The sequence below is a fragment of the Hypomesus nipponensis genome, chromosome 1 (genome assembly GCF_054491055.1).
Source record: "Hypomesus nipponensis isolate SF chromosome 1, ASM5449105v1, whole genome shotgun sequence".
Classification (NCBI taxonomy): domain Eukaryota; kingdom Metazoa; phylum Chordata; class Actinopteri; order Osmeriformes; family Osmeridae; genus Hypomesus; species Hypomesus nipponensis.
Genome location: NC_140361.1, coordinates 2840140 through 2867500, shown reverse-complemented (window position 1 = coordinate 2867500; position 27361 = coordinate 2840140). Strand labels below are relative to the sequence as shown.

Genomic DNA, 27361 nt, shown 5'->3' with positions numbered 1-27361 from the left:
CAGAGAGACCGTGTCCTCCTCAGAGAGACCGTGTCCTCCTCAGAGAGACCGTGTCCTCCTCAGAGAGACCGTGTCCTCCTCAGAGAGCCTGTGTGCTCCTCAGAGAGCCTGTGTGCTCCCTCAGAGAGCCTGTGTGCTCCCTCAGAGAGCCTGTGTGCTCCTCAGAGAGACCGTGTCCTCCTCAGAGAGACCGTGTCCTCCTCAGAGAGACCGTGTCCTCCTCAGAGAGCCTGTGTGCTCCTCAGAGAGCCTGTGTGCTCCTCAGAGAGCCTGTGTGCTCCCTCAGAGAGCCTGTGTGCTCCCTCAGAGAGACCGTGTCCTCCTCAGAGAGACCGTGTCCTCCTCAGAGAGACCGTGTCCTCCTCAGAGAGACTGTGTCCTCCTCAGAGAGCCTGTGTCCTCCTCAGAGAGACCGTGTCCTCCTCAGAGAGACCGTGTCCTCCTCAGAGAGCCTGTGTGCTCCTCAGAGAGCCCGTGTGCTCCTCAGAGAGCCTGTGTCCTCCTCAGAGAGACCGTGTCTTCCTCAGAGAGACAGTGTCCTCCTCAGAGAGCCTGACGTCCTTGTACTCCTCTCTCCAGAGCCTGCTGTCTCCGGTGGCGTTCGGCTTTGGCTGCGAGTACTTTGCCCTGTTCGAGGAGCAGGGGGTGGGCATCCAGTGGAGCAACCTGGTGTCCAGCCCCATGGAGGGGGACGACTACAGCCTCACCACCGCCATCATCCTCATGTACTTTGACTCCTTCCTCTACGGACTCATGACCTGGTACATCGAGTCCGTTTTCCCCGGTGAGTTTGAACGTGGATGTCGCTTTTTGTGAGGCTGTTCAATTGGATGCTTTGCAGTCACTTATACATATTCTGGGGGGGGTGTGTGTGTGTGTGTGGTGTGTTTCAGGTCAGTATGGGATTCCCCGTCCTTGGTTTTTCCCTTTCACTAAGTCCTACTGGTTTGGAGAAGGTGAGAACAGGAAGACCAAAGTTCCTCAGGGTCGGAAGGGAAACCGTGGAGGTGAGATCATTTTGGGGTCATTTTCGGCTCCAATTTATTCTGTTGGAAACACTGTTACCACATCACAAAACACCTTGCTTGTTCATCGTTGTTGTTGACATTGTTGTTGTTGTCCAGCTGTGTGTGTGGAGGAGGAACCAGCCCACCTGGAGCCGGGGGTGTACATAGAGAACCTGGTGAAGGTGTACCGCCATGGGAAGAAGCTGGCGGTGGACGGCCTGACGCTGGGCTTCTACGAGGGCCAGATCACCTCCTTCCTGGGTCACAACGGAGCTGGGAAAACCACCACCATGTAAGCACACTACCACACTCGGATAGACTACAACCAACATCTAAAATCTAGTCAAATGTTAAAAAAAAAACTTAAACTTTGTTGTTTGTCCAGGTCTATTTTAACCGGCCTGTTCCCGCCTACCTCCGGCACAGCCTATATCATGGGGAGGGACATCCGATCAGAGCTGAGCACCATCAGACAGAGCCTGGGGGTGTGTCCTCAGCACAACGTTCTGTTCAGCATGTAAGACCTCACCGCTCACCGTCTGCACGGCCCACAGCCGGCTGAGCAGCACGGCTTTAACACTGTGTGACGCAGAGAATGTCTGTTTCCGTCCAGAGCTGAGGTGGAGTGAGGAAGTTTGGAAGAGAGGGTGTGATTGGGTTGAATCTTTATTGTATTTGTTCATGTTTATCTTTACTTATCTCTTATCCAGAGCGACTTACAGTAAGTACAGGGACATTTTCCCTGAGGCAAGTAGGGTGAAGTGCGTTGGGAATTGAACCAACAACCTTCTGATTTAATAGCCCGACTCCCTAACTGCTCAGCCATCTGACCCCCTATATCGACTATATTCGCAGTTGACAGCAGTGTTTTTAGAAGGGTTATCCAAATCAAACGTGATGTGTCCCTCAGGCTGACCGTGGAGGAGCATATCTGGTTCTACTCCCGCCTGAAGGGGCTGTCTGAGGAGCAGGTGAAGGGGGAGATGGATCAGTCCCTCCAGGACATGGGCATGTCTCACAAGCGCTGCTCCCGGAGCAGCACCCTGTCGGGGGGCATGCAGAGGAAGTTGTCCGTGGCGCTGGCCTTCGTGGGGGGGTCGAAGGTCGTGATCCTGGACGAGCCCACCGCTGGAGTCGACCCCTACGCACGCAGGGGCATCTGGGACCTCCTGCTCAACTATCGCCAAGGTAACGAATCCCAACGCGGGGCGGCCACGTTAAGGAGAATGCTTTAGAAATGACTCAAGTTTTTGGCAGAGGTTATGAAAATAGTTCGAAGGATGGATGGATGGATACTTTGGATGGAACATAGAGAGATATTTATGTTTCAACAGCAGTGTTAAAGCAGTGTATCGAATAACAATGTTGCACACACCACACAAATCACACACACACTTCTGTATCCAATCAAACTGCACCAAAGGACCCTTAACAAACAACAACCATCCACTAACCAGCGACCTCTTGCCCTCCTCCCCCTCAGGTCGCACCATCATCCTCTCCACCCACCACATGGACGAGGCGGACATCTTGGGCGACCGCATCGCCATCATCTCCCACGGGAAGCTGTGCTGCGTGGGCTCCTCCCTCTTCCTGAAGAACCAGCTGGGGACAGGATATTACCTCACGCTGGTGAAGAAGGATCCAGAACCTTCCCTCAGCTCCTGCAGGAACTCCTCCAGCACCGTCTCCTTCAGCAAGAAGGTGAGAAAGCAGGAGCCTCGTCTGAAACCTCTCTCCTCTTACCTGAGGGTGGAGCTGAGGGTCGTCCTGGGCTCACAGCTGTTGTATGGGGAGGGGGGACACAAAGAAGTTTATAAAAACCCAGATTATAAAGAATACTGATAATGTTTGACCTGTTGACCCCTGTCCCAGGAGGAGGAGTGTGCCTCAGTCAGCAGCTCAGACGCAGGACTTGGCAGTGAGCACGAGAGCGAGGCTGCCACCATCGGTAAGCATCCAACCAGGGTCATCCTTTAGGGGATGGGGACAGTTAAGTGGTTAGAGCGATTGCAATGCAGGTCAATGGGATTGCAGGTTCAGCTCCCCGCGGTAGGTCGCTTTGGATAAATGAAGACTGTAATTTGCATAACATTTTATTACAAGCAACCAACATCCTCGATATTGAATGATAAAATGTCTTTGTCCCGCTCCAGAGAACGGCCATGCTGCCTCCATCAGCGAGGGGACGTTCGTCCCCCCGGACGTGCCTCTGATCTCCAGCCTGATCTTCAAGCACGTGCACGCTGCTCGCCTGGTGGAGGACCTGGGCCACGAGCTCACCTACATCCTGCCCTACGGCGCGGCCAAGGACGGAGCCTTTGTGGAGCTGTTCAGAGACCTGGACCAGCACCTGTCAGCTCTGGGCATCTCAAGCTACGGCGTCTCAGACACCACGCTGGAGGAGGTGGGGGGCGGCGCCGTTTGTTTTGTTTAGGGAAGCACGTTATATCAGCGATATAGTCTCTAAATTGGTTCAGGCGATAGTATTAACCAGATCGTCAGATGGCTGAGCGGTGAGGGAGTCGGACTGGTTATCAGAAGGTTGCCAGATTGATTCCCCGCCGTGACAAATGACGTTGTGTCCTTGGGCAAGGCACTTCACCCTACTTGCCTCAGGGGAATGTCCCTGTACTTACTGTAAGTCGCTCTGGATAAGAGCGTCTACTAAATGACTAAATGTAATTAACCACTACGTTGGTATTGTCGGTCCACGGTTACACGGTTAATTGTTTAATCATGAAACCTAGTTTCGTTGAAGGTTTGTACTTTGTAGGTTCTGTGTTTTTCTCTGTGCTGTTTGTGTGTGTCGGGTTTTTTGACCGGGTCTTTTTTCCGTGTACTCATAGATCTTCCTGAAGGTGGCGGAGGACAATGGAGTGGACACAGAGGTCCCTTCAGGTGAGGCGTCCTCCCAGCAGCACTGTAGTGATGTTGCGCTTTTCTAGGCCACAGCTCAACTCCCCCTCCCCCCCTCTCTCTCTCTCTGTCTAGACGGAACCCTCCCTGTGCGTCGGCGGCGGCGACACGCCTTCGGGGGCGACCACCAGAGCTGCCTTAAACCTTTGACTGAGGACGACGACAACAAAGACGACAACGACTCTGACGCAGACCCCGGTAACGCAACACACACACACACACCCTCTACAACACACACACTCTGCAACACACACACACACTCTGCAACACACACACTCTCCAGCACATACACTCTGTAACACACACATACACAGTAGAACACTTAGTTTGATTACTTCTGTCGGATTTTAGATTTGGGTAGACTTTGGTGGATTGATTATGAAGGCTTGCTGACAGCTCCTGTTTGTTCTATCATGTAGAGCCCAAAGAGACCGACTTGCTGGGTTGTTTTGAGGGTAAGGGCTCGTACCAGGTGACTGGCTGGAGTCTGAAGAAACAGCAGTTTATCGCCCTGATGTGGAAGCGCTTTCTGTATGCTCGTCGCTCCCGAAAAGGCTTCTTCGCTCAGGTACGACCCAACTGGATTCACATTTCTTGTTCTTCTTTTAGTCCTACGCCTGTAACAATGTATCTGTGGGTAGCTGAGATATGTTGTTATCACTGCAGTTATCTTGTAGTGGGGATGTTATTGTTATAGTATGGGGGGGTTGAACCTGCAACCTTTTGTTCTGGAGTCAAATGCTCCAACCACCGAGCTATACAAAGTCCAGGGGTTGTTTTTGAACCCGTGACTTCCTGTCCTGCAGTCAGACGCCGTGCCCAAGTGTGGTTGTGCTGGTGTGTGACAGCTGTGTGACCGGTGTCCTCCTCTCCTGCTAGATCGTGCTCCCTGCTGTGTTTGTGTGCATCGCCCTGGTGTTCAGCCTGATCGTGCCTCCCTTTGGGAAGTACCCCAGCCTGGAGCTGCAGCCCTGGATGTACGAGGAGCAGGTCACCTTCATCAGGTAGCCCCTCCCTCCCTCCCTCCGCAGCCCTGGCCCTGGCCCTCAGCACCAGGCTTTTATCCCCAAGTGATATACACACAGAGCATATTCTGGGCCTGGGTTCGATTCCCGTCTGGGCCGTTTCCTGTAAGTTGTCTCCTTGGTCGCCCCTACGTTCCCTGTCCCTGGCCTGTCAGCTGTCAGGCAGAGGGAAAGGTACTCTGATGGAACCAGCGTTGTGTTAGACGGGCGTCTTGAGACAGGATGTGACGGTTGTTCTCCGCCCCTGTCCTCAGTGACGATGCCCCCCAGGACGTGAACATGCAGGCCCTGCTCCGAGCCCTGACTGACAGCCCTGCGTTTGGAACCCGCTGCATGGAAGGAGAAACTATACCGTGAGTTCTGTGTGTCCTGGAGAGAAGACACAGAGACACTCTCTTTCTCTCTCTCTTACTCCCTTTTCTCTCCCTCCCCCCTCCCTGTAGTGACTCTCTCTCCCTCCCCCCTCCCTGTAGTGACTCTCTCTCCCTCCCCCCTCCCTGTAGTGACTCTCTCTCCCTCCCCCTCCCTGTAGTGACTCTCTCTCTCCCTCCCCCCTCCCTGTAGTGACTCTCTCTCCCTCCCCCCTCCCTGTAGTGACTCTCTCTCTCCCTCCCCCCTCCCTGTAGTGACTCTCTCTCCCTCCCCCCTCCCTGTAGTGACTCTCTCTCTCTCTCCCTCCCCCCTCCTTGTAGTGACTCTCTCTCTCTCCCTCCCCCCTCCCTGTAGTGACTCTCTCTCCCTCCCCCCTCCCTGTAGTGACTCTCTCTCCCTCCCCCCTCCCTGTAGTGACTCTCTCTCTCCCTCCCCCCTCCCTGTAGTGACGCTCCGTGTACGATGGGCGATGAGGACTGGTCGGCCCCCGAGGTTCCAGAGAGCGTCCAGAGCCTCTTCAGCTCAGGGAACTGGACCCTGGCGAACCCGTCGCCCCCCTGCTTCTGCACCTGTAACGGACAGAAAAAGATGCTTCCGGAGTGTCCAGCAGGAGCCGGCGGCCTGCCACCCCCCCAGGTGAGCCGTGACCTTTGACTTCTCAGACACCTGACCTTTGACCTCTCAGACACCTGACCTTTGACCTCTCAGACACCTGACCTTTGACCTCTCGGACACCTGATCTTTGACCTCTCAGACACCTGACCTTTGACCTCTCAGACACCTGACCTTGCCTGGGGAGACTGGTAGTGTTTACAAATGACCTGAAGTGATTTCCTGCATGTCCTCCCCTCTCTCTACCACACTTCCTGTCATTCTACACTGTGTCACAATAAAGCAGAAATGAGAAGAGGTAGTGTGGGTCTCGAGTCAAGGAACACTGTGTATTATACCAGGCATGGTGTAACATAACATCTGGGCTACCAGGGTTGAACTTTAATCAGGAACCTCATCGTTAATATAAAACACCAGGATCTGTTGCCAGAAAGAGATCTTGTAATCTGATTTTGTAATCTGATTCATGGAACTAACCTCCTGCTTTTGTCGCTCAGATTAAAATCAGTGCCACAGACACCTTGCTCAACCTGACTGGAAGAAACATCTCAGATTACCTTGTGAAGACTTACGCTCAGATTATTGGGAGGAGGTATAACATACAGTACACCGCATGCCCTATCTGAAGGAGAACACTTCTGTTTAATGCTAACTTTGACAAACCATGTTATTAATCAACTGAATTTTCTATTCTCTTCAGTCTGAAGAACAAGATCTGGGTCAATGAATTTAGGTATGTTTCAAATCCTTTTTTTTTTTTTTACAAATATAATTTTCATACAGTGAAAAGTCAGTTTCACTTTGTTGACATGATTTTAAATGTTGTTGTGTTGACATGATCCACATGGAAATACACGCACGCACACACACACACACACACACACACACACACACACACAGACAGACAGACAGACAGACAGACAGACAGACAGACAGACAGACAGACACACACACACACACACACACACACACACACACACACACACTCACTCAGAGTTTGTCCTCATCTTCTCTGAGGGTTAGGGTTAGGGTTAGAGGTGCCGATCTGAGGGCATCTCTGAAGCCCTCTGTGACATTGCTTGTAAAAAAGGCTGTACAAATAAAGTTTGATGTAATCCTGAACGGTGTGCAGGTATGGAGGATTCTCCTTCGGTGCCCGCAGCACGCAGGTGCTGCCCCCTGCTGACGAGATCGACGACGCCATAGATCGAGTCCGGAAGATCTTCGAACTGCAGAAGGTTAGTCTGATTATCTTAATTTGATAGAGAAACATCCATCGCTGCTTCCATCCACCAAGAACAATTTATCGGTTTCAAAAATGTTTTTTTTTTGTGCTTATTTCAGGGAGCTGCAGCAGATCGATTCCTCGACGGTTTGTCTGGCTTCATCAACGGTATGGACACCAAGAACAACGTTAAGGTACGTGGCTTGTCGCACTCCTATCAACACTCTCCTGCTTCTACAAAACTAAAGTGCATAAAGTCGAGAGCACATGGAAATAGTAAAGCAAAAAAAACGTGAAATGACACGATGAAAAGACCAGACCAAATCCAAGCATTCCTCTCTTCCACTGTGACGCAGAAGACAACCATCTTGGTGAACACATTCCGGGTGCTGAAGACAGACAGTATGTTGCCTCGTATAAACCTCGACTCCCTCTCTCTCCCCTAGATCTGGTTCAACAACAAGGGCTGGCACAGCATCGGAAGCTTCATCAACGTCATGAACAATGGGATCTTGCGCGCCAACCTGCCCGAGGGTCACGACCCCAACAAGTACGGCATCTCTGCCTTCAACCACCCCCTCAACCTCACCAAGGAGCAGCTGTCCCAGGTGGCGCTGTAAGTACCTCCACGAGGGTTAGGATCATGTGACCCGAGATGGATGGAAGGATTGATAGGGATTTTATTCATCCCCGCTTTCACCTCCTCCTCTCTCTCTCTCCCTCTCCATCTCTTTCCTCTACTGGCCTCGTTACTGGGACACAAACTGAACTTCGCAGCTCGAATTCCCAGTATTGACAGGGTTTATACTGTGCAACCAAAACTGGATTAAGGAGTTCTCTGAAGAGGTGGGCAGAGTTCTTTGTAAGAACATTATGTTCTTACCTCACCAATGACTGCATTACACAAAGCAGTCATAGGGTCATTAGTAGCTGCTTTCAGGATACTTAATCCAACACCACGTCACTATAAACCTGTTACTAGGGAACAAGATCTTATACCATTTAATGGTTTCATTTGCTGTAACAGAAAACGACTTTGATGCCAACAACACTTTCCAACAGTGTTATCTCATGTGTTCTTCCACCTCACTGACCACCTGTCCTCCTCTCTCTCTCTCTCCCTCCCCCTCCCTCCTCCAGGATGACCACCTCAGTAGACGTGCTGGTGTCCATCTGTGTGATCTTCGCCATGTCCTTCGTGCCGGCCAGCTTTGTGGTGTTCCTCATCCAGGAGAGAGTGAACAAGGCCAAGCACATGCAGTTCATCAACGGCGTTCAGCCTCTGCTCTACTGGTGTGCCAACTTCATCTGGGACATGGTGAGACAGCGGGGGGGACATGGATGAAAGGGAACGACGATGACATCAGTGTGTGCGTGTGCTCGTTATGGAAAATGAAACTGCACAAATGTCTTAGTTTTGGTGTGAGCACGAAAAGTTGAACGAGAGCTCTTTAGAAGCGTAAAATCTAAATGTAAACACGAGAGCTTGTTTTTCAACTTTGACCTCAAACCCTGGTTGTGTGGCAGTGTAACTACGTGGTCCCGGCCACCCTCGTCATCATCATCTTCATCAGCTTCCAGCAGAAGGCCTACGTGTCGTCCAACAACCTTCCTGCTCTGGCCCTGCTGCTGCTCCTCTACGGGTACGCTGTCACAGACACCACGGCTCAATCACATCCTAGCGCTGAGGTCACCTGACTCTGAACAAACACCACGGCCCAATCACATCCTAGCGCTGAGGTCACCTGACTCTGAATCTCCGCCTCTCAATGTCCGAGAGGGGGATTTGAACCTGTTACCTCTTGATCTGCAGCCAAGTCTGTACTCTACACCTGAGCTGTATCCATCCCCATGCTCTACCCCTGAGCTATACCCATCCCCATGCTCTACCCCTGAGCTATACCCATCCCCATGCTCTACCCCTGAGCTGTACCCATCCCCATGCTCTACCCCTGAGCTGTACCCATCCCCATGCTCTACCACTGAGCTATACCCATCCCCATGCTCTACCCCTGATCCATCCCCATGCTCTACCCCTGAGCTGTACCCATCCCCATGCTCTACCCCTGAGCTATACCCATCCCCATGCTCTACCCCTGATCCATCCCCATGCTCTACCCCTGAGCTGTACCCATCCCCATGCTTTACCCCTGATCCATCCCCATGCTCTACCCCTGATCCATCCTCCTGTGTTCCCCAGGTGGTCCATCACCCCCCTGATGTACCCGGCCTCCTTCTTCTTCAAGATCCCCAGCACGGCCTACGTGGTTCTCACCAGCGTCAACATCCTCATCGGCATCAACGGCTCCATCTCCACCTTCGTCATGGAGCTGTTTGGAGACAAGGTAGGTCCTTACCTCCACTGTCTCTAGTCTCCCCCTCCACGATCAGTGACACTCTCTGTCACTCTCTGTCAACTGACCAATAAGAAGGCATCTATCCATTGCCTCTATAACCCATCCATTTGTAACTTATATCTATCTCATCCGTCCATAATTATTTATGTATAATTTCCCTTCTGAAATCAATTAAGATCTGTTTTATCCATCTATATTTCAGTCCATCTATTGTGCTAGTTTACAACATTGTCAGCACCTGCTGGTTTGCTCTGACCTACATTAAACCCTGTTGACTGAACGGTGTCGTTCCCTGCCTGTGTTTTCCAGGAGATCGGAGGTATCAACGACATCCTGAAGAACGTCTTCCTGATCTTCCCTCACTTCTGCCTGGGCCGCGGCCTCATCGACATGGTGAAGAACCAGGCCATGGCAGACGCCCTGGAGAGATTTGGTAAGACGTGCTGCGCTTCTCTCCATAGCCCAGACGCTCTCTGTTGCTGTGTGTGTGTGTGTGTGTGTGTGTGTGTGTGTGCTGCCAGCTCTCTAAGCTCTCTGGTTTCTCGTCCTCAGGGGAGAACCGTCTGCGTTCCCCTCTGGAGTGGGACATGGTGGGGAAGAACCTGTTTGCCATGGCTGTGGAGGGAGCCGTGTTCTTCATCATAACCGTGCTCATCCAGTACCGCTTCTTCATCAAGGCCAAGTGAGAGGACACACGCACACACACACACAACCAGGTGTTAACCCCCAGCCTGTGTGTGGTAAAGCCATCCCTCTCCCTTCACCGTGTGTGTGTGTGTGTGCAGGCCCACCAGCACCCTGACCAAGCTGGGGCCGATCGGGGAGGAGGACGAGGACGTGGCCCGGGAGAGGCAGAGGATCGTTCACGGCCTCGGCCACGGAGACATCCTGGAGCTCCGCCAGCTCACCAAGGTCAGAGAGAGTGATCACTTGATCACCAAGTTCAGAGAGAGTGATCACTTGATCACCAGGGTCAGAGAGAGTGATCACTTGATCACCAAGGTCAGAGAGAATGATCACTAGATCACCAGGGTCAGACTCACACTACAGAGAGTGATCACTAGATCACCAGGGTCAGACTCACACTACAGAGAGTGATCACTAGATCACCAGGGTCAGAGAGAGTGATCACTTGATCACCAGGGTCAGAGAGAGTGATCACTTGATCACCAAGGTCAGAGAGATTGATCACTTGATCACCAGGGTCAGAGAGAGTGATCACTAGATCACCAAGTTCAGAGAGAGTGATCACTTGATCACCAGGGTCAGAGAGAGTGATCACTTGATCACCAAGGTCAGAGAGATTGATCACTTGATCACCAGGGTCAGAGAGAGTGATCACTAGATCACCAGGGTCAGACTCACACTACAGAGAGTGATCACTAGATCACCAGGGTCAGACTCACACTACAGAGAGTGATCACTAGATCACCAGGGTCAGACTTGGGTCAGGGTCAGGGTCAGACATGTAGCTTCTACCCACAACAATGTACAGATAGTGGTCAGAGTCAAAAATGGTCTGTGTTTAGCAGCGAGGTGGTCTGGGCTGATGATGTGACCAGGTGGTCTGGGCTGATGATGTGACCAGGTGGTCTGGGCTGATGATGTGACCAGGTGGTCTGGGCTGATGATGTCACCAGGTGGTCTGGCCTGATGATGTGACCAGGTGGTCTGGGCTGATGATGTGACCAGGTGGTCTGGGCTGATGATGTGACCAGGTGGTCTGGGCTGATGATGTCACCAGGTGGTCTGGGCTGATGATGTCACCAGGTGGTCTGGGCTGATGATGTGACCAGGTGGTCTGGCCTGATGATGTGACCAGGTGGTCTGGGCTGATGATGTCACCAGGTGGTCTGGCCTGATGATGTGACCAGGTGGTCGTCTGTGTTGCAGGTCTACAAGAGGAAACAGAAGCCGGCTGTAGACCGCCTGTGTGTGGGAATCCCCCCTGGAGAGGTAACACCACGCACAACTGCCCACTTCTAATATCCGTCTGTTTCTGTTTTGTTTGATGTGTCATATTTTTATTGAAATGATTTGAATACTATATGTAGAAAGGCCGCCTTCTCTCATCTTTCCTCCTGTCATCCCTCCTCTTCCTCACCTCCTCCTCCTCCTGTCATCCCTCCTCTTCCTCACCTCCTCCTCCTCCTGTCATCCCTCCTCTTCCTCACCTCCTCCTCCTCCTGTCATCCCTCCTCTTCCTCACCTCCTCCTCCTGTCATCCCTCCTCCTCCTCACCTCCTCCTCCTGTCATCCCTCCTCCTCCTCACCTCCTCCTCCTGTCATCCCTCCTCTTCCTCACCTCCTCCTCCTGTCATCTCACCTCCTCCTCCTGTCATCCCTCCTCTTCCTCACCTCCTCCTCCTGTCATCCCTCCTCCTCCTTACCTCCTCCTCCTGTCATCCCTCCTCTTCCTCACCTCCTCCTCCTGTCATCCCTCCTCCTCCTCACCTCCTCCTCCTGTCATCCCTCCTCTTCCTCACCTCCTCCTCCTGTCATCCCTCCTCCTCCTCACCTCCTCCTCCTGTCATCCCTCCTCCTCCTCACCTCCTCCTCCTGTCATCCCTCCTCCTCCTCACCTCCTCCTGTCATCCCTCCTCCTCCTCACCTCCTCCTCCTCGTCCTCCTCCCTCAGTGCTTTGGTTTGCTGGGTGTGAACGGAGCAGGAAAGACGACCACCTTCAAGATGCTGACAGGAGACTCCCTGGTCACCAGCGGAGAGGCCTTCCTGGCCAGAAAGAGGTACGCCCCACAGGTCAAAGGTCCTGTCAACCCTAACCTGCTGGAGACTGGGATTGAGCCTGCTTTGTTTACAAAGGCCCCCTCACAATGCCAGTTCTATAGACTTAACATTTGTTTCCTGGAAGGCTGTAATCTGTTGACATGGACTGAGGGCTTGTTTAGACTGTGTATGAGGATTCTGGGAACTACAGTGTTAATAGAGATTTCTGGGTATGTTGATACATTAACGTGTGTGTGTGTGTGTGTGTGTGTGTGTGTGTGTGTGTGTGTGTGTGTGTGTGTGTGTGTGTGTGTGTGTGTGTGTGTGTGTGTGTGTGTGTGTGTGTGTGTGTGTGTGTGTGTGTGTGTGTGTGTGTGTTCAGTATTCTGAGAGAGATAGATGAGGTGCACAGGAACATGGGCTACTGCCCCCAGTTTGACGCCATCAACGACCTGCTGACGGGACGAGAGCACCTGGAGTTCTACGCCATCCTCCGGGGCGTGCCGGAGGATGAAGTCTGTGAGGTGAGGGAGTGTGTGTGTGTGTGAGGGGAGTGGTGTTATCATTATTCTTAAAAACCATAGCCTGCCAGATAAAACAAACTTGTCATTTCTCCTCCGGTCCACTAGGTGGCAGAGTGGGGCATCCGTAAGCTGGGGCTGGTGAAGTATGTGGACAAGTCGGCGGGAAGCTACAGCGGAGGAAACATGAGGAAGCTGTCCACAGCCATGGCTCTGATTGGTCGACCTCCTGTTGTCTTCCTGGTGGGTAGAACATCATGCACCCTATCAGTACTCCAGGATCTACTCTGCCATGGTTTTATTATGACTGGCATATAGATTCAGCCCTACACTCACACACACACACACACACACTCATACACATGTACACGCACTCACTCATACTCACTCACCCCAACACACACAATCCAGACCTTAAGAGGCCTATGACCCAGCAGTGAACAAAAACAGTTGTTGCACAAACAGTTCAGCAACAGGGGGTGACTTGGGTGAGACAGGCCAACACAACAACAACCCCTGTCACATGACCAGTGTTACATAGTCCTCCCAGGGCAGCTTGTGTAAGACGGCCAGCTTAAAACCCTCCTGTTGGCACGCCTCCGCTCTCTCCAGGGGCGTTCTGGGAGAACACACGCAGTTTGCAGTTTCACTCCGATGGGGGCCGGGTACAGAGGGGTCACACCACTTTAGCATGTTTGTTGTTTAAAACAGAGACAGAGAGAGACACAGAGAGAGACACAGAGAGAGACACAGAGAGAGACACAGAGAGAGACACAGAGAGAGACACACAGAGAGAGACACACAGAGAGAGACACACAGAGAGAGACACACAGAGAGAGACACAGAGAGAGACACAGAGAGAGACACAGAGAGAGACACAGAGAGAGACACAGAGAGAGACACAGAGAGAGACACAGAGAGAGACACAGAGAGAAACAGAGAACTTGGCGTCTGCCTGTTAGTCGTGGCATGACTCTGTCATGCCGTGGATGCCGTGCTTCCCTCTGCTGTTGGCGTTCAGCGTGTGCTTCCTGCTGCACCTGTGGGCTAACCTGAACCTGGCCGTGCTGTTTGTGACAGGACGAGCCCACCACTGGCATGGACCCCAAGGCCAGGAGAGCGCTGTGGAACTGCATCCTCAGCGTGATCAAGGAGGGCCGCTCCGTGGTGCTCACCTCTCACAGGTACCCAGGACACCTTCCTCCGTTTCCCCCTTGAGCCCGACAGGTCTCAGGGGGTAGGAAGGGTGTGGGGGGGGGGGGGGGGGGGGAACCTTTCCTGAGGTTTTTAATCTAGGTGTTCAACATTTGCTGTGTACATCTGGATGATATTTGCTTGTTAGCATGTCTGTGTTCCTGGTTTCTTCCACATTACAGCATGAATGAGTCACACTGTGGCTGAGAGCAGGGAGGATGGTAGCCATTTTGTGTCTGCAGCGTAATGTCAGTGACTCGTGTACGGGAGTTAGTAAAGCCTTTTTGTGTCTGCAGCATGGAGGAATGTGAGGCGCTCTGCACCAGAATGGCCATCATGGTGAACGGCCGGTTCCGCTGCCTGGGCAGCGTGCAGCACCTGAAGAACCGGTGAGACCTTCACCGCCGCGCCGCTCTGTCAGACAGGAGCTCCCTGGGTTTCACTCAGAGAATCCTCTTCTACACTCCCTCCACAGTCTCAGTAGAGACTTGGAATGTGTATGGAACACAAAGCTTGTTGAGCGTTTTCACTGACCGTTTTCAACACTTTGTCCTTCCTCTCCCCTGTCTCCTCCTCCTCCTCGTCCTTTCCTCCCCCTCCTCCTCCTCCTCTCTTGCCCCTCCTCCTCCCCCTCCTCCTCTCTTGCCCTTCCTCCTCTCTTGCCCCTCCTCCTCTCTTGCCCCTCCTCCTCTCCTCCCCCTCCTCCTCCCTTGCCCCTCCTCCTCCTCTCTGTTTCCTCCCCCTCCTCCTCTCCTCCCTCTCCTCCCCCTCCTCCTCCTCCCCTCCTCCTCTCCTCCCCCTCCTCCTCTCTGTCTCCTCTCCTCTCCCCCTCCTCCCCCTCCTCTCCTCCCCCTCCTCTTCTCCCCCTCCTCTTCTCCCCCTCCTCCTCCTCTCCAGGTTCGGGGACGGCTACACCATCATCCTGCGCGTGGCCGGGCCCGACCCAGACCTGATGCCCGTCAGGAAGTTCATCGAGAGGGAGCTGCCGGGCAGCATCCTGAAGGAGAAGCACCGGAACATTCTGCAGTACCAGCTGCCCTCCTCCCTCACCTCCCTCACTCACATCTTCTCCATCCTGGCCAAGAACAAGGGCCTGCTGAGCATAGAGGACTACTCTGTGTCCCAGACCACGCTGGACCAGGTGAGGCCCGCCTCGCGCACACGCAAACAAGATGCCAAAGATGTGTTACTAAGATGTGTTACTAAGATGTGTTACTCTTTGTGTACTGTATTTAAAGAAATGTAATTTCATTGTTTGTTTTAGTTTATTTATGTGCTTATTTACTATCCTAAGCCGTTTGTAGTTAAATGAATTACATTTGCAAGGTTCAGTGTTCTTCAAAGAATCCTTAACCTTGGCACATGGTAGTGGTAATCACTTGATTGCATTTACGACAGCTTAGCCTGCCTCACAGAGGCTAAAATAATAACAGGGTGTATTCTCGTAGTCGGAGGGTGAGGGTGGGTTGCACAGTCCCTGGCATGAATGGATCCCTCCTCCTTACCTCCCCAGGTGTTTGTGAACTTTGCCAAGGACCAGAGTGATGACTATCACTCGAAGGACAGCTCGGTGAAGCGCAAAGACATGGCGGTGGACTTGTCTGTCCTGGAGCAGCCTTCAACCTCGGGCAGCGCTGCTGAGGAGAAGCCAAACACTGACAGCTATGTGTGAGAACACCGTCTGTACTCCCAACTGGAACTGGAAGTAGGAAGCGGGACTGGGGAGAGAAGGCCTTTAGTATTAGTACAGTCTATTACTACAGTAGTATTTTAACACTTGTCTTAATTATAATCATTCAGTCGTTGATGAGCCCCACGCAGGGTCTGACTGGAGATCTCAATGCAAGTCAATGCAAAGGATTCCCATCGTGGAGAAGCTGGGCCCAGCCCAGAGGAAACAAGAGTGTTATTAGAAACTTGAATATCTGACATAATTTCTCAAGTGCTTTAGCCCGATGATAGGCTGCAGCGTTGTGTGCGTGCGTGTGTGTGTGTGCATGTGTGTGTGTGCGTGTGTGTGCGTGCGTACATGAAGTTTTCCACTTTGTGTAATTCCATTTGGTGTCAGACAATGATAAGATTAAGATTCAGGGTCCGTTTCCATTTCTGTTTTCACTCCTCGACCAGAATTACATGAAGAATCAGAATATTTTTCAAAGGCCAAGGGCTGAACTGCAACATCTGATTTCATTTTTTTTTTTTTTTTTTTTTACATTTGATTTTGTTTTTATTGTGTAGCCTTTATTTATATTTGTGAGTGATCAAAAATGAACGATTGTATTGGTGTTTTCCAGTTCAGTTTCATGTGGCATTATTGGAAATGTAAGAATGTACTTTCACAAATGTGTGTTGTTTAAATGATCCAATCAAAGTGCTTGGCACACTATGCAGAAGTGCTGTACAATGTAAGAGAAAATAGATTTTATAGATTTTTTTTAAGAAAAAAAAAAAGATTTGTTTTTACTGTCGAACCACATTTTTATCAATACCTCAACCAGTGCCCACAGACAAGTCACCTTAACCACTAGTAGAGAACACAGTTATTCCCTTGGTTGGCTGTTAATGTTGTTATAATCTAGGTAAAATGTAATTGATTGCTGTATGGTTTGAAGTGGCGTTTTTCACTGGTGTCATTTGCGATATAAGCTCCCCACACCGAGACCAAGTAATCACACACCGTTTATTGGGATATTAGTCAATGGGTGGTCCTTTTCATAAAAGGGCGTTGAAGTTGAAATTGAAGCTCGTCTGAGATTAGGCCCATCATGGTGAAGTGAACATTCCAAACACTTTGTTATTTTGAACTTTTTTGCACTGGAATTTTCACAGAATTATGTTAAAGGTTTTTTTTTTTTTTTTTATCTAAAATAATGATAGTCAAACGTTCTTTATTCAATGGTTGATAAGTTTTTTTTTAAACGTTTTTAGAAAAGCTGTGGGAATAACTGTTACTCACCCTGTACAACACTTATTTACACAATAAAACTGAACAAATCTGTAACGTTGCTAAATCCACTGTTCCTACAACTCATGTCAACAACTACTGTGGAACTCAGGACAATGTGCTCTCAAAACAAATCAAATTGCAGAATATCGTTTTAAATTGTTCTTTAATACGTTAGTCATTTTTGAACAGTGACAGGGACCTCACTGAGTAAGTAAAGCAGTGTTTAAGTACATAACATTCGTTATATCACAGCTGGATGTAATCAATGATAAAGACACATTCACTTGATGTAATAAGCATTTATGTATCAAACACATTCAACAGGACTAACATGATTTTGCACACTACTTGATTTGGTCCAAAGTTTCACAAATCTGTCGTCATTAAGGCCAAAAAGTATCTAATGTGATAAATCTACTGGCAACTAAGGGTGACATCATGAGTCCCTTACAATCCAGCTGCATTCATTGATGAGGTTCCAGTTTAAACTGACAGACATGTCCATAATCATCAAGCCATTCAACTGAAAACCAGGCCATTCGAGATAGAACAATCCTGACTGGGGGGGGGGGGGGGGTCACTTGAGGGGGGAGAAGGAGCAGGGGAACAGCAGCTTGTTTCTCTGAGTCTCCAGGTAGGCGACGCTCTCTCTCACTGTGGAGGACGAACAGACAGACTGAGAAGAAGACCTTCCATACCTTCCAGGTCATGTGATCATGTGATCCACCATCGTGCAGTGAGACCGTCAGGGCTATAGTGGAGAGTCTTGTAGCGAGGTGAGTGGAGCCGTGGGGGGGGGGGGGGGGGGGGGCGGTGTTGAACTGTTCTTACCTGCAGCCACCACCCTGGCGTCATCGTGGGCCTTGTGTCGTATCGCCGCTCGCTGGTCGGCGCTCTCAAACCACCACAGGACATGGACTGGAAACAGGGGACATGAACTCTTCCCTCACACACATTTTACACTCCTATTCATTTAACAGACGCTTTTATCCACAGCGACGTACAACGTATAGGAACAGTGCGCGTGAAATGTATGGCAGAAAATCGAGGATCAGAATTGAGTGGCTCAGTATTTCCCACACCACAAAACTGAGGGTAGACCCAGCTCACCTGTGTTGAGCGGCCCAAACTCGCTGTTGAAGACCCCCACCAGGTGAGCGTAGCCGGGATTGGCGTGGATGCTGACGGCAGCCTGGAAGGCTTGGCCCCACACGGCCGGACCCCCAGGGTGCATCTGGAATGACGCCAGCTCGTACACCCCTGGAGACACGCAGGCCTTTGTTAGCAACCGTTAGGAAGGAAACCGTTAGCCTTGGAGGTTTCCACCGTAGATCTTTTGAGGGAACGTTCGCACGTGCTCTTTTCTTTCCCCTCAGTTTAACATAAATGATTGTGCAGCTACAGACATTTACCCCTCACGGCTGTTTCCTGAAGTGCCAGTTATTTTACTATCCAGTCTAACGAAGCTGGCAGAGATCACGATACTGTTAGTTGTGGGACACACTGACTCTACCAAGGATACAGATGGTCATGTGATGTTTTCTCTTCTTCCTGTGTTTTTCAAGGCCAGAGTGAAAAAGGCATGACCCCAACTCATGGTGTTCTAACTCAGGGGTGGTTTTAGGCACGGGCTCTTATCTATCATTTCAGTTTGTGGGGAATTGGCATATTGGCGCCCCCTTCAGGCAGCTGCAGGCACCCCTGCTTGCTGAGACGGTCCATGCAGCATTTTCCTTCGTTTGTCGCCGCCAGGTAGTAGCGGTGCTCTTTCGGTGGGCTGTCGGTGGGCGGCCGACGGGGTAGGGGGCGGCGGTAGGGGGTGCAAGTGAAAAACTCGACCGGGGCGCAAACTGTGCCAGGACCGCCACTGTTCTAACTAGTGTTGCAGACTCATCTGCTCTCAGGAAAAACACATTATTCCACTCACTGCCCTCTCCCAAGACCAACACATCCCAAATCTATAAAACCACATGAACACAGACTTTTAAAATCAGAACAGATGGCATAATGTTGAGATGAGAGATTTCTGATATCTGCTTTGAGCCAGCTTAGTATGTAGGATGAAAACAGGAATGTCCATCTGGTTCACTTATACCCAAGTTGGCCTTACTTATTGATCAAGTGTCTTTGCATCAACGTGTAATCACTCCAATGTACAAATGTGAAATGTGATGTTCCTTGTGCTGTGGCTACACACCGCCTTCCTTGGGAGGCATCTGAATCTGGCTCCAGGGGACCAGGTAAGTGACCTCATTATCCTGCGACGTCAGCATGGGCATTGCCTTGGAGATGTAATCCTCAATCCAGGTGGGGTCCTGAGACAGGGCTGCCCGCACTCCTGCTCGTTGAGAATAGCTGTCTTGGGTTGGAAGATTTTTTTTTTTAGATTTGATGGACTTTTTCCGGCACCTCACAGGAGAGAACATAGTTATTCCTTTGGGGGGAATAACCACAACTGGAGAATGTTTCAACGCTAAGAATAATTAAATCATAACATTTATTTATTCATCTTCCTCTCACCATACTTCCAGATGTGGAAAACCTGGTTCAGGCCTCCGTACTCCACAGTCCAGTACCCAAGCAGCTCTGAGTGGGCTGTGCGCAGATTGATCTTCTCATTGGTCAGCTTTAGAAAGGCTGCGTTCTTCTCCGGACGGATGCAGTAGGTGCGAAACTCGTAAAAGGTGCCGTGTTGCTGCTGAGGCCCAGTGGAGATACATGCCTGTTGCTGCTGGAAAGGCAACGAAGGAAATGATGTCACCTTGTGGCCAAATATATGTAACAAAAGGGCGGAGTCGATCCTTTAGATTCCAATAATGAACTGCGACCTGACCTCCCAGCTGCAAAGCTTGAACCCAGGACCTCATGCTTCAAAAATATCTGTGTAATTTAAGATACAAATTTAGGACTCTTGTATGAACCCTTGAACTTCATTACAGGTTTTACCATTTTATACTTTTAACATGTTTTTTTCCCTAGATGACAGATTTTACCTCAGGTGGGCTATTGTTATAAAACCTTAACTGGCCATAACTGACTAAACCAATGGCATACTCGTAACAGGAGGGGAAACGTAGGCACCCTTTGGAATCTCCACAAAGTCCAAAGGTCAGAGTTCAACACCATACGCAAAGTACCTTAAAATGCCACACTTTATTTGTTATAGTTTCTTTAGAAACTGAAGACAACCACTATACTATAGAATAGGTCTACAAAATTGCACTAGTGCCAATAACAATTGTGCTGAATAGCCTACTAGATAGGCCTACATTTTGTATGGGATCTCATAAACGCATCTGTTTCTGCATTTCCCTTCACTACATTTCGCAAATCCACACGTGTAGCAGAACATTTTTCATTTCAAATGACTTTGCAGTGGCAATCTTACAAACCTAATTCTTGAGAATTCCCAAATTAATTTAACGTCAAATTCACACGTAATTGTATAGCCCATTGTTTTAAAATGAGTAAACAAGTAAGGCAGACCAAAAATTATCTTACCCCAAACGCAGTATTGGAGTGAATGCTGGCTACCAGTTTCGACGATTTGCGCAATGCATTCCTAATTGTGAACATATTGAATGAACGCTGAATGGATGGTCACGCTGACATCTAAGGGAACGGTCAGAAGTAAACTTTTTCCAGTTTTGTCTACAAACTACGGAAACTCAGAGGAGCCCAAATGAATTGCGGTTTGTATGGCACTGATGAAGCCTAACCTGTGATGTGTAGGCGTTGGAGCGACTCGCAAAATCTAAATGAAACATTAAATGTCTTCTTCTAATGTTTGCTTGTTATGAGGATGTGTTTCAGGTATTTGGTATACCTGACTGTCACTTCTAACCCCCTTTAAATATGGTTCTTGCATTTTCATATCTTGCTTATACATTTAGAAATTGCCCTGTGTTCACAAAACATTGAAAAAGTCATTGGAGAAATACACAATAGCCTATTCTTCTAGAAACGCCTAAATTCAACCAGATAGGCTCAAAGGTCGCAGAAATATCACCAAGTGAGTTTTTAAAACATAAAAGTCCGGTGAGGTAGACACATTCGACCCATCATAGACTCAATAAGCTATATTTTACATTTACAGTTTATCTTAACAGACGTGTTTCAATCCGAAGTGCATAGTTTTAACAGTTCCATTCTACTATATTGGTCATCTCCACATTCTCCACCCTCCCTCGGGAACAGACTCTAACAGGCAGGCAGGGGAACGTGTTCTGACAACACCATAGAAAGTTGTTCTTGCACAATATGTATTCGTGTATTCATTAGCGCACCCAGTGTTGTCCACCGATGTCACACGCCCCCTGTGTTGTGATCACACTCAGCAATATTTCAGCTGAAGGAATGTTTATCCCTCAATAAAGGCCTGGACAAAAGAGAGGCTCTCCCGTAACAGGCGCAGGGGGCTTGGTCAGGCGCACAGCCGTCAAAACATCAGCTTTACTCCAACACAAGGTTACATTATTTCACCCCCACCAGACGCACCGTCTGCTATATGACAACGCCGCACACCCCGCTAACCGCATACGGACACAAGGCCTTAAGCAGGGAACATCGAAGAGAAGACAGAGAAGTAGAATATAACATTTAGTTTCAAAGTAACCTACCTGGACATCCAAGAGTAATTGACAACTATAGTTGTCAGCTAATATCTGACTATTTTATCATGATTGGGAAAACACTGTTGCTGGTGTGTGTGGTTCTCTTCTTCAGTGCAGGTAAGGTACTATTAACAATTGCTATATATATAGGCTATTTTTGTTTTTTTCTCAAATTTTGCCTATATGTTATTTCCCAAACTACAATTGATCATATGATCAATTGTAGTTTGGGAAATAACATGTTGAGATATCTCAACAGCTGCGCGTTTATTTGTGTTATTTCTTATTTTATAACTTTATTGTATTGGTTTCAGACGCAGAGGATAAGTCCAGGCTTTACAGGAGGGTATGTTCGCGTCTCACACGGATGATGAAAAAGCATTACTGTTCTTAAAGAAAATCAGACAAGATTGTTTTGAGATGCAGAATGTCTAACCAACAGTTAGCTGCAGACGCTATATCATCCAGCAGGGGCTGGGATTTGTGCCCGCGACCTGTGACGCAATGATTTGTTCTCCACTGAGTTGTAACGACCTCTGTCCCCGCTTTCAACCAGCCTTCCTGCGGTGACACGAGCACCACCCATGCGTGTCCTCTCAACTACTCACCGGTGTGTGGGAATGATGGAGTCACCTACCCCAACGAGTGTGCGCTGTGTGTTCATAGGCTGTGAGTATCTTCTCTGTCGTTTAAGTCTAACCCTTGTTGACTAAATTAGGCTAGTTTTATTACGTTCGCTTACAGTTCAGTGATGAACCTGGGCCATTTTCACCTTTTAATAACGTCACACAGGCTAGACAAATTGAGACAAATAAAGTTGAACAATACAGATACTTTGTAAGACCTTTGTTACTTCTTTCTCACAGGGAGACCAATGCTGACATCTTGATAGTGAAAGATGGAAGTTGCTGAAGATGATAAATCTCTACTCCAAATGATATTACCACATGTATAATGGGTTGTTGTTCTTCTTGTGATGTTAGATAAGACCTAGTTGTTCGTAGAGCATAGACACGCTTTGAAGCCCACACACACGGACACACATGCACAGCAGCTCACTGATATGCAAACATAGCCATACAACACTCAGTCAGTCATGTAATCGTTTTATAAGATACATTTGTTTTGTATTAAAACATATGTACGTAAAGAGTATTTAACCGATTTTCTCCTTTTAAATCTTTTGGCAATAAAGACCTAGAGATTTGACTGTAGGCCTTTTTGTTTTTCCTTTATAAGTGATCTAATACACAATTGATCAAATATGTTTGAAGGCTTTTACTTGTAGTAACATAAATGAACCATAAGGGGCGCTATAGGACTCAGGAGCCTGTTTAGGTGTATTTTCTTCGGTTTCATGTGCTACATTATTCAGGTTCCCCTATCGTATACAAACACCATGGACACAGTGGAGAGCGCTATGCATAGTTGTTTTAAAACCAAAGTAGGCGAGGTGTTATTACCGGGTGATACGTTTTCTTTCGGATTAGGCGAAACGGACAGTAAACCCTTGAAAGTCATTTGTGGTCCTGGACTTCGACGAAATGGAGATGAGGTGCATGTGTGCAAAAGCGGAATTCTGCGACACAAGCAACCAAATTTGTACTGGATTGACTCACAGCAAAGACGAGTAAGATGTTTATTTTAACCATCAATAGTATTAAAATAATAATAATTTAACTACAACATAAAATATATATTTTTTTTGCCTGCCTGGGAATTCATGACATAAGCAAGAAATAGCCACGTGGGTTGGGTTTAGCTAGCAACGTCAACAGTATAAGCTATCTGTATAGCTAACCAAAAGTAGGGTAGCTAGCTACTTGCTTACCCCTAGGTTAGGGTTATGGAGAAAAAGAAAATGTTTTGTGCTTAGTGCTTCTTCTTTCCCCCAGTATGTTCCTGCAAAGGGAGAGACCGTGATTGGCATTGTTACTGTCAAGTCGGGTGACATTTTCAAGGTGGACGTGGGCGGGAGTGAACAAGCATCGCTGTCCTATTTGGCATTTGAAGGGTCCACCAAGCGTAACAGACCCAACGTACAGGTAGGCCTACACATTAACTATTTGTACGTCGCTTTGAATAAAAGCTTCTTTTAAATGAATAAAGTGTAGCTACAGGTCGGTGTCATAGTGTTCTGTTGACAGCGCAGTCACTTTAGGGCCATTTTTGTATTTGCGTCAAGGATTTTGTGTTTCACGCAGGTGGGGGATCTGGTATACGGCCAGTTTATCATCGCTAACAAAGACATGGAGCCAGAACTGACGTGTATAGACAGCTGTGGACGAGCCAACGGGATGGGAATATTCGGAGCCGGGGGTCTTATGTTTAAGGTGTCGCTGGGACTTGTGCGCAGGTACTAAACGCAACGTTTTACACAATTTAACAAAGAAACGGATGTTAGGTGATGTGTATATATATATATATATATATATATATATATATACACACACACACACACACACACAAGATGTACAAAAATAACAAAAGCTTGAAATACCGCAACACATTCAAACTTCTAAAACTGATAACTTCTCCGCCTAGGCTGCTGGCGCCGCAGAGCGAGGTAGTCAAAGACCTGGAGAATCTGTTCCCGTTTGAGCTGGTTGTGGGGATGAACGGGCGTGTCTGGGTGAAAGCCAAGAGCCTGCAGCAGACCCTGATCGTCGCCAACCTGCTGGAGAGCTGTGAGAACATGAGTGCCCAGCAGCGCCAGGCGCTGTTCAGAAGGGTCGTCGACCGCGCATTCTAGTGGACGCCTCGGGAAATGACAGCAATCCGTGGGAACATTTATCGTTGTGTTTTATTGAGTTATTTGGGTCCCGTTCAGAACAAAGATGTATGATATTGATCCTAGATTAATACGTGAGCCTTTTTTATGGCGTATTTGCGTCATGTTGGTTGACGGACTCATATCTGAGTAAGGACATTGTACTTCTCTTAACCTCTGGGAGGATGGTTCTGAAGTCAGATGATTGTTTTTGCTCATATTTTCAAAGAAAATAAACATTTCTGCATAAATGACTTTTTAATCAGAAATCTCGAGATGGTCATTTTTATCTTTCTCTAGGTTCACAATTCCCCCTTAAGTTTGACCTATGCAATTTACTAGATTTACTCTAATGTAGTTATCTTAATGTCCAAAAGAGGGCGGAACTCTGCCTCAAAATGAAAAGAGCTAAAAATGCCATATAATAAACAATTTACTAACCTCGACCGTTCGGTCATTGTGGGAAATATCAAACTGAGGCCTGAACGTATCGACCGAGCGATAGCTCCTATAATAAACAACTTACTAGTAGTTATAAACGCCGCCCCAGAAATACGGTAGAAGCAGCATGTCATTTTAAAGAACATTCTCGTGTTGCACTAGGGGTCCACTGCTAGCTAAATACGTTATATCACATCATTACAAATAGGCCTATCACATCAACAGCCTACCTTACTTAGCAAATTAGTCTAGCTGTTAATCGGTATTAGAAGGGAAGTTTACGAAAAAATAGAAACGAAACGAATAGCAGTCTGGCCTGTCTAGATTATCTACTCGAAAAAACAGACAGACTGTGTGCTCTTGCGTTAGCAAGCTAAACTAGTTTATATGGCTATGTAGTACAGTAGTCTAGGTGTTTTCGCAATCTCGCTGTTCTTGCGTTCCTTGCAAATCAGCGTTAATAAAAAGCAACTAAGATAGAGCTAGCTAACATTGACATTCACTCGTTGCTTAATCGGTAATTTAGAAGACCGAACTGTTCAAACTATCAAAGAACATTTAATGTAGCGAACTAACATGTTAGCATGCTAGGGCAGCTAGCCTAGAGCGCCGCACCAACAATGAATGTTTAATAAACGCCGGGGCGTTTAATCGAAGAAATACGTAGACATATGAGCTAATGAAAGAAGAGATTTAGGTTTCGAATAACTGTACGTATGCAAAAATATAATATTATGGCAAAGGTGTTTGCAACGTAGCTAAGACAAATGTTTGCTTTTGAGATGTGTTTGTGATATTTTGAAAGCAGTGCTTCATTTTGCCAAAGATGTGAGGCATTTTGCATTGTGTCTGCAATTCTTGGATTTTTATGTTGAGTTTTGGGGGAAAAAAGAGGAAAAGTCAAAAAAGTTTTTGTGTAAGCAGTTGGAATAAAGATGTGCCAGATTTGTGAAGATTTTTCAACATTGAGAGAAATGCAAAGCCAAAAAGTTGCCCCTCTGTAACTGTAGCCCCACACTAAACATTGCTTGGAAGTTAAATTAATGTTCGCGTCTCACACGGATGATGAAAAAGCATTACTGTTCTTAAAGAAAATCAGACAAGATTGTTTTGAGATGCAGAATGTCTAACCAACAGTTAGCTGCAGACGCTATATCATCCAGCAGGGGCTGGGATTTGTGCCCGCGACCTGTGACGCAATGATTTGTTCTCCACTGAGTTGTAACGACCTCTGTCCCCGCTTTCAACCAGTCTTCCTGCGGTGACACGAGCACCACCCATGCGTGTCATGCACCTGAATATGCACCTGAGCCATGAGGAGTGTAGAACCCCGGTTTTGGGAACATAAAACAACCGTTGATACCAAAGCCACAAGAAAGATGGTGGAAATTCCACCTAGCCAGATATCTGTGATGTAATACGTTCTCAGACCAGAGAAAATTGACTGGAGTTTGCTTCTGGATAGGATTTAACTTGGAACGTTCCAGAATGCCTTTTCCAGTCTGCTTATCCCGTGAACCCATGTTTATGCCTCCCCAGGGTTCTGACTAGTAAAACCTGTTGCACCAGGGGCTGTAAGCTCAGGGCCAAAGAAAATAATTTCTGGAAGGTTCTGGTATTCGTTTAAAACAAACTCATTCAAACAAACAGTGGTATGCCACAATGCTCAAACAAACACCATCCTCGTTTAAAAGAGTGTGGCTTGAATTTGTAAATTGTGGGAATATTAACGTATTTTGGGTGAAGGAAGAAATGAGTCATTAGAAAGGAGGTTAAGCAGACAGTTACTGCATGTGCAGTCTGTGTGTGTGTGTGTGTGTGTGTGTGCAGTGTGCGTGCGCGTTGGCAGTGCAGTTGTAGATTTGAGACGGACTTGATCTCTCCAGCTGTTCCTCAACCTCCTTTAAGACCAGTCCAGAGTTACATCAATAGAACTAATGTAACTGTTCAGGAATGGAACAAATAAATGGTTTGTCCCCATTTAAGGTATCAGCTCATGTAACCGGCTGGCATGGTGGGGCGTTTTGCTTACTTAACGTCTTAGAGGACGTAAAATACATGACTGAGGTTTAGAAGTACAGTATGTTTGAAAGAAATAAAATCTTTGTAAAGCCCATCCATATGGCCAGGAGTCTTGTAACAACACCCAAACTCATTCTGGTTTTATATACTTGATATTATACTTCTGTAATATATATACTTATATTACTATCATTTTATATTACTCACAGTTGTTACTCTCACGACAGAAAAGAGTTAACAAAAACGTTCTGTCTCATTCTTCTCTTTTTCACCCCTCCCCCCACCACCTCTCTGCACTCCTCGTCTCTCTCCCCCTCTTTGCGCTCCATCTATTCCCTCTCCACATCCTCCACCTCCCTGGTCTCCTTCTCCACCCTCCTCCACCTCGCTGCATCCATCTCCCCCTCCTGCACTCCATCTATCCCTCCCCCACCTCCCCCCTCCTCCACCTTAGACTTAAACCTTAGACTATTTGACATCCGCTTTCCAAGCGTTCCTAAAACACAAACAGATGTGCTTCAGCAAATTGGACTGTTCCCATTGCTCGTCATCAGTGTTTACAAGGCTAGTGCTGCCCAGTGTTTTTGACTCCGGCACTCCACAGGAGGAGC

General features: G+C 48.3%; 4 protein-coding genes across 7 annotated transcripts in view; 3 read left to right on the top strand and 1 right to left on the bottom strand.

The window, feature by feature from the left end:
* The window catches only part of abca1b (ATP-binding cassette, sub-family A (ABC1), member 1B), a 36500-nt gene extending 19542 nt beyond the window's left edge, over positions 1-16958 (top strand). For both annotated transcript variants that reach the window (XM_084699203.1, XM_084699202.1), the window contains 33 exons: positions 580-784; positions 894-1007; positions 1125-1299; positions 1393-1524; positions 1918-2195; positions 2491-2711; positions 2883-2958; positions 3164-3414; positions 3857-3908; positions 4002-4124; positions 4346-4494; positions 4806-4930; positions 5206-5304; positions 5770-5959; positions 6433-6527; positions 6636-6668; positions 7068-7173; positions 7280-7354; positions 7607-7776; positions 8301-8478; positions 8688-8803; positions 9361-9505; positions 9827-9950; positions 10070-10199; positions 10303-10429; positions 11411-11473; positions 12156-12262; positions 12625-12766; positions 12872-13006; positions 13844-13947; positions 14254-14346; positions 14855-15098; positions 15471-16958. In XM_084699203.1, coding sequence (XP_084555329.1) covers positions 580-784; positions 894-1007; positions 1125-1299; positions 1393-1524; positions 1918-2195; positions 2491-2711; positions 2883-2958; positions 3164-3414; positions 3857-3908; positions 4002-4124; positions 4346-4494; positions 4806-4930; positions 5206-5304; positions 5770-5959; positions 6433-6527; positions 6636-6668; positions 7068-7173; positions 7280-7354; positions 7607-7776; positions 8301-8478; positions 8688-8803; positions 9361-9505; positions 9827-9950; positions 10070-10199; positions 10303-10429; positions 11411-11473; positions 12156-12262; positions 12625-12766; positions 12872-13006; positions 13844-13947; positions 14254-14346; positions 14855-15098; positions 15471-15629 — 4536 coding nt within the window. In that variant the 3' untranslated portion in view covers positions 15630-16958. The remainder of the gene's footprint in view (positions 1-579; positions 785-893; positions 1008-1124; positions 1300-1392; positions 1525-1917; positions 2196-2490; positions 2712-2882; positions 2959-3163; positions 3415-3856; positions 3909-4001; positions 4125-4345; positions 4495-4805; positions 4931-5205; positions 5305-5769; positions 5960-6432; positions 6528-6635; positions 6669-7067; positions 7174-7279; positions 7355-7606; positions 7777-8300; positions 8479-8687; positions 8804-9360; positions 9506-9826; positions 9951-10069; positions 10200-10302; positions 10430-11410; positions 11474-12155; positions 12263-12624; positions 12767-12871; positions 13007-13843; positions 13948-14253; positions 14347-14854; positions 15099-15470) is intronic.
* A 92-nt stretch (positions 16959-17050) lies between these two features.
* On the bottom strand, positions 17051-20560 carry nipsnap3a (nipsnap homolog 3A (C. elegans)). Of its 3 annotated transcripts, none has more exons than XR_014758434.1 (6): positions 20406-20560; positions 19425-19635; positions 19102-19263; positions 18015-18164; positions 17736-17844; positions 17051-17558 (listed from the first exon to the last, which is right to left on the bottom strand). XR_014758434.1 is itself a non-coding variant. In XM_084699460.1 (6 exons), the coding sequence occupies exons 1-6, from the start codon at positions 20478-20480 to the stop codon at positions 17482-17484; spliced, it is 762 nt and encodes a 253-aa protein (XP_084555586.1). In that variant the 5' UTR covers positions 20481-20560; the 3' UTR covers positions 17051-17481. The 3 variants fall into 3 exon arrangements, 2 of the variants coding, with proteins under 2 accessions (XP_084555586.1, XP_084555666.1); XM_084699460.1 differs by having other exon boundaries at positions 17736-17822; XM_084699540.1 differs by having other exon boundaries at positions 17736-17822; positions 19425-19632; positions 20406-20540.
* A 716-nt stretch (positions 20561-21276) lies between these two features.
* Positions 21277-22726, top strand: LOC146301849 (putative pancreatic secretory proteinase inhibitor). Its single transcript, XM_084698910.1, has 4 exons — positions 21277-21634; positions 21832-21863; positions 22074-22186; positions 22384-22726. The coding sequence occupies exons 1-4, from the start codon at positions 21583-21585 to the stop codon at positions 22427-22429; spliced, it is 243 nt and encodes an 80-aa protein (XP_084555036.1). The 5' UTR covers positions 21277-21582; the 3' UTR covers positions 22430-22726.
* A 139-nt stretch (positions 22727-22865) lies between these two features.
* Positions 22866-24556, top strand: exosc3 (exosome component 3). The gene is made up of 4 exons (XM_084699201.1): positions 22866-23147; positions 23413-23562; positions 23722-23873; positions 24062-24556. Exons 1-4 carry the CDS (start codon positions 22875-22877, stop codon positions 24267-24269), a joined length of 783 nt encoding a protein of 260 aa, XP_084555327.1. The 5' UTR covers positions 22866-22874; the 3' UTR covers positions 24270-24556.
* Positions 24557-27361: the final 2805 nt, after the last annotated feature.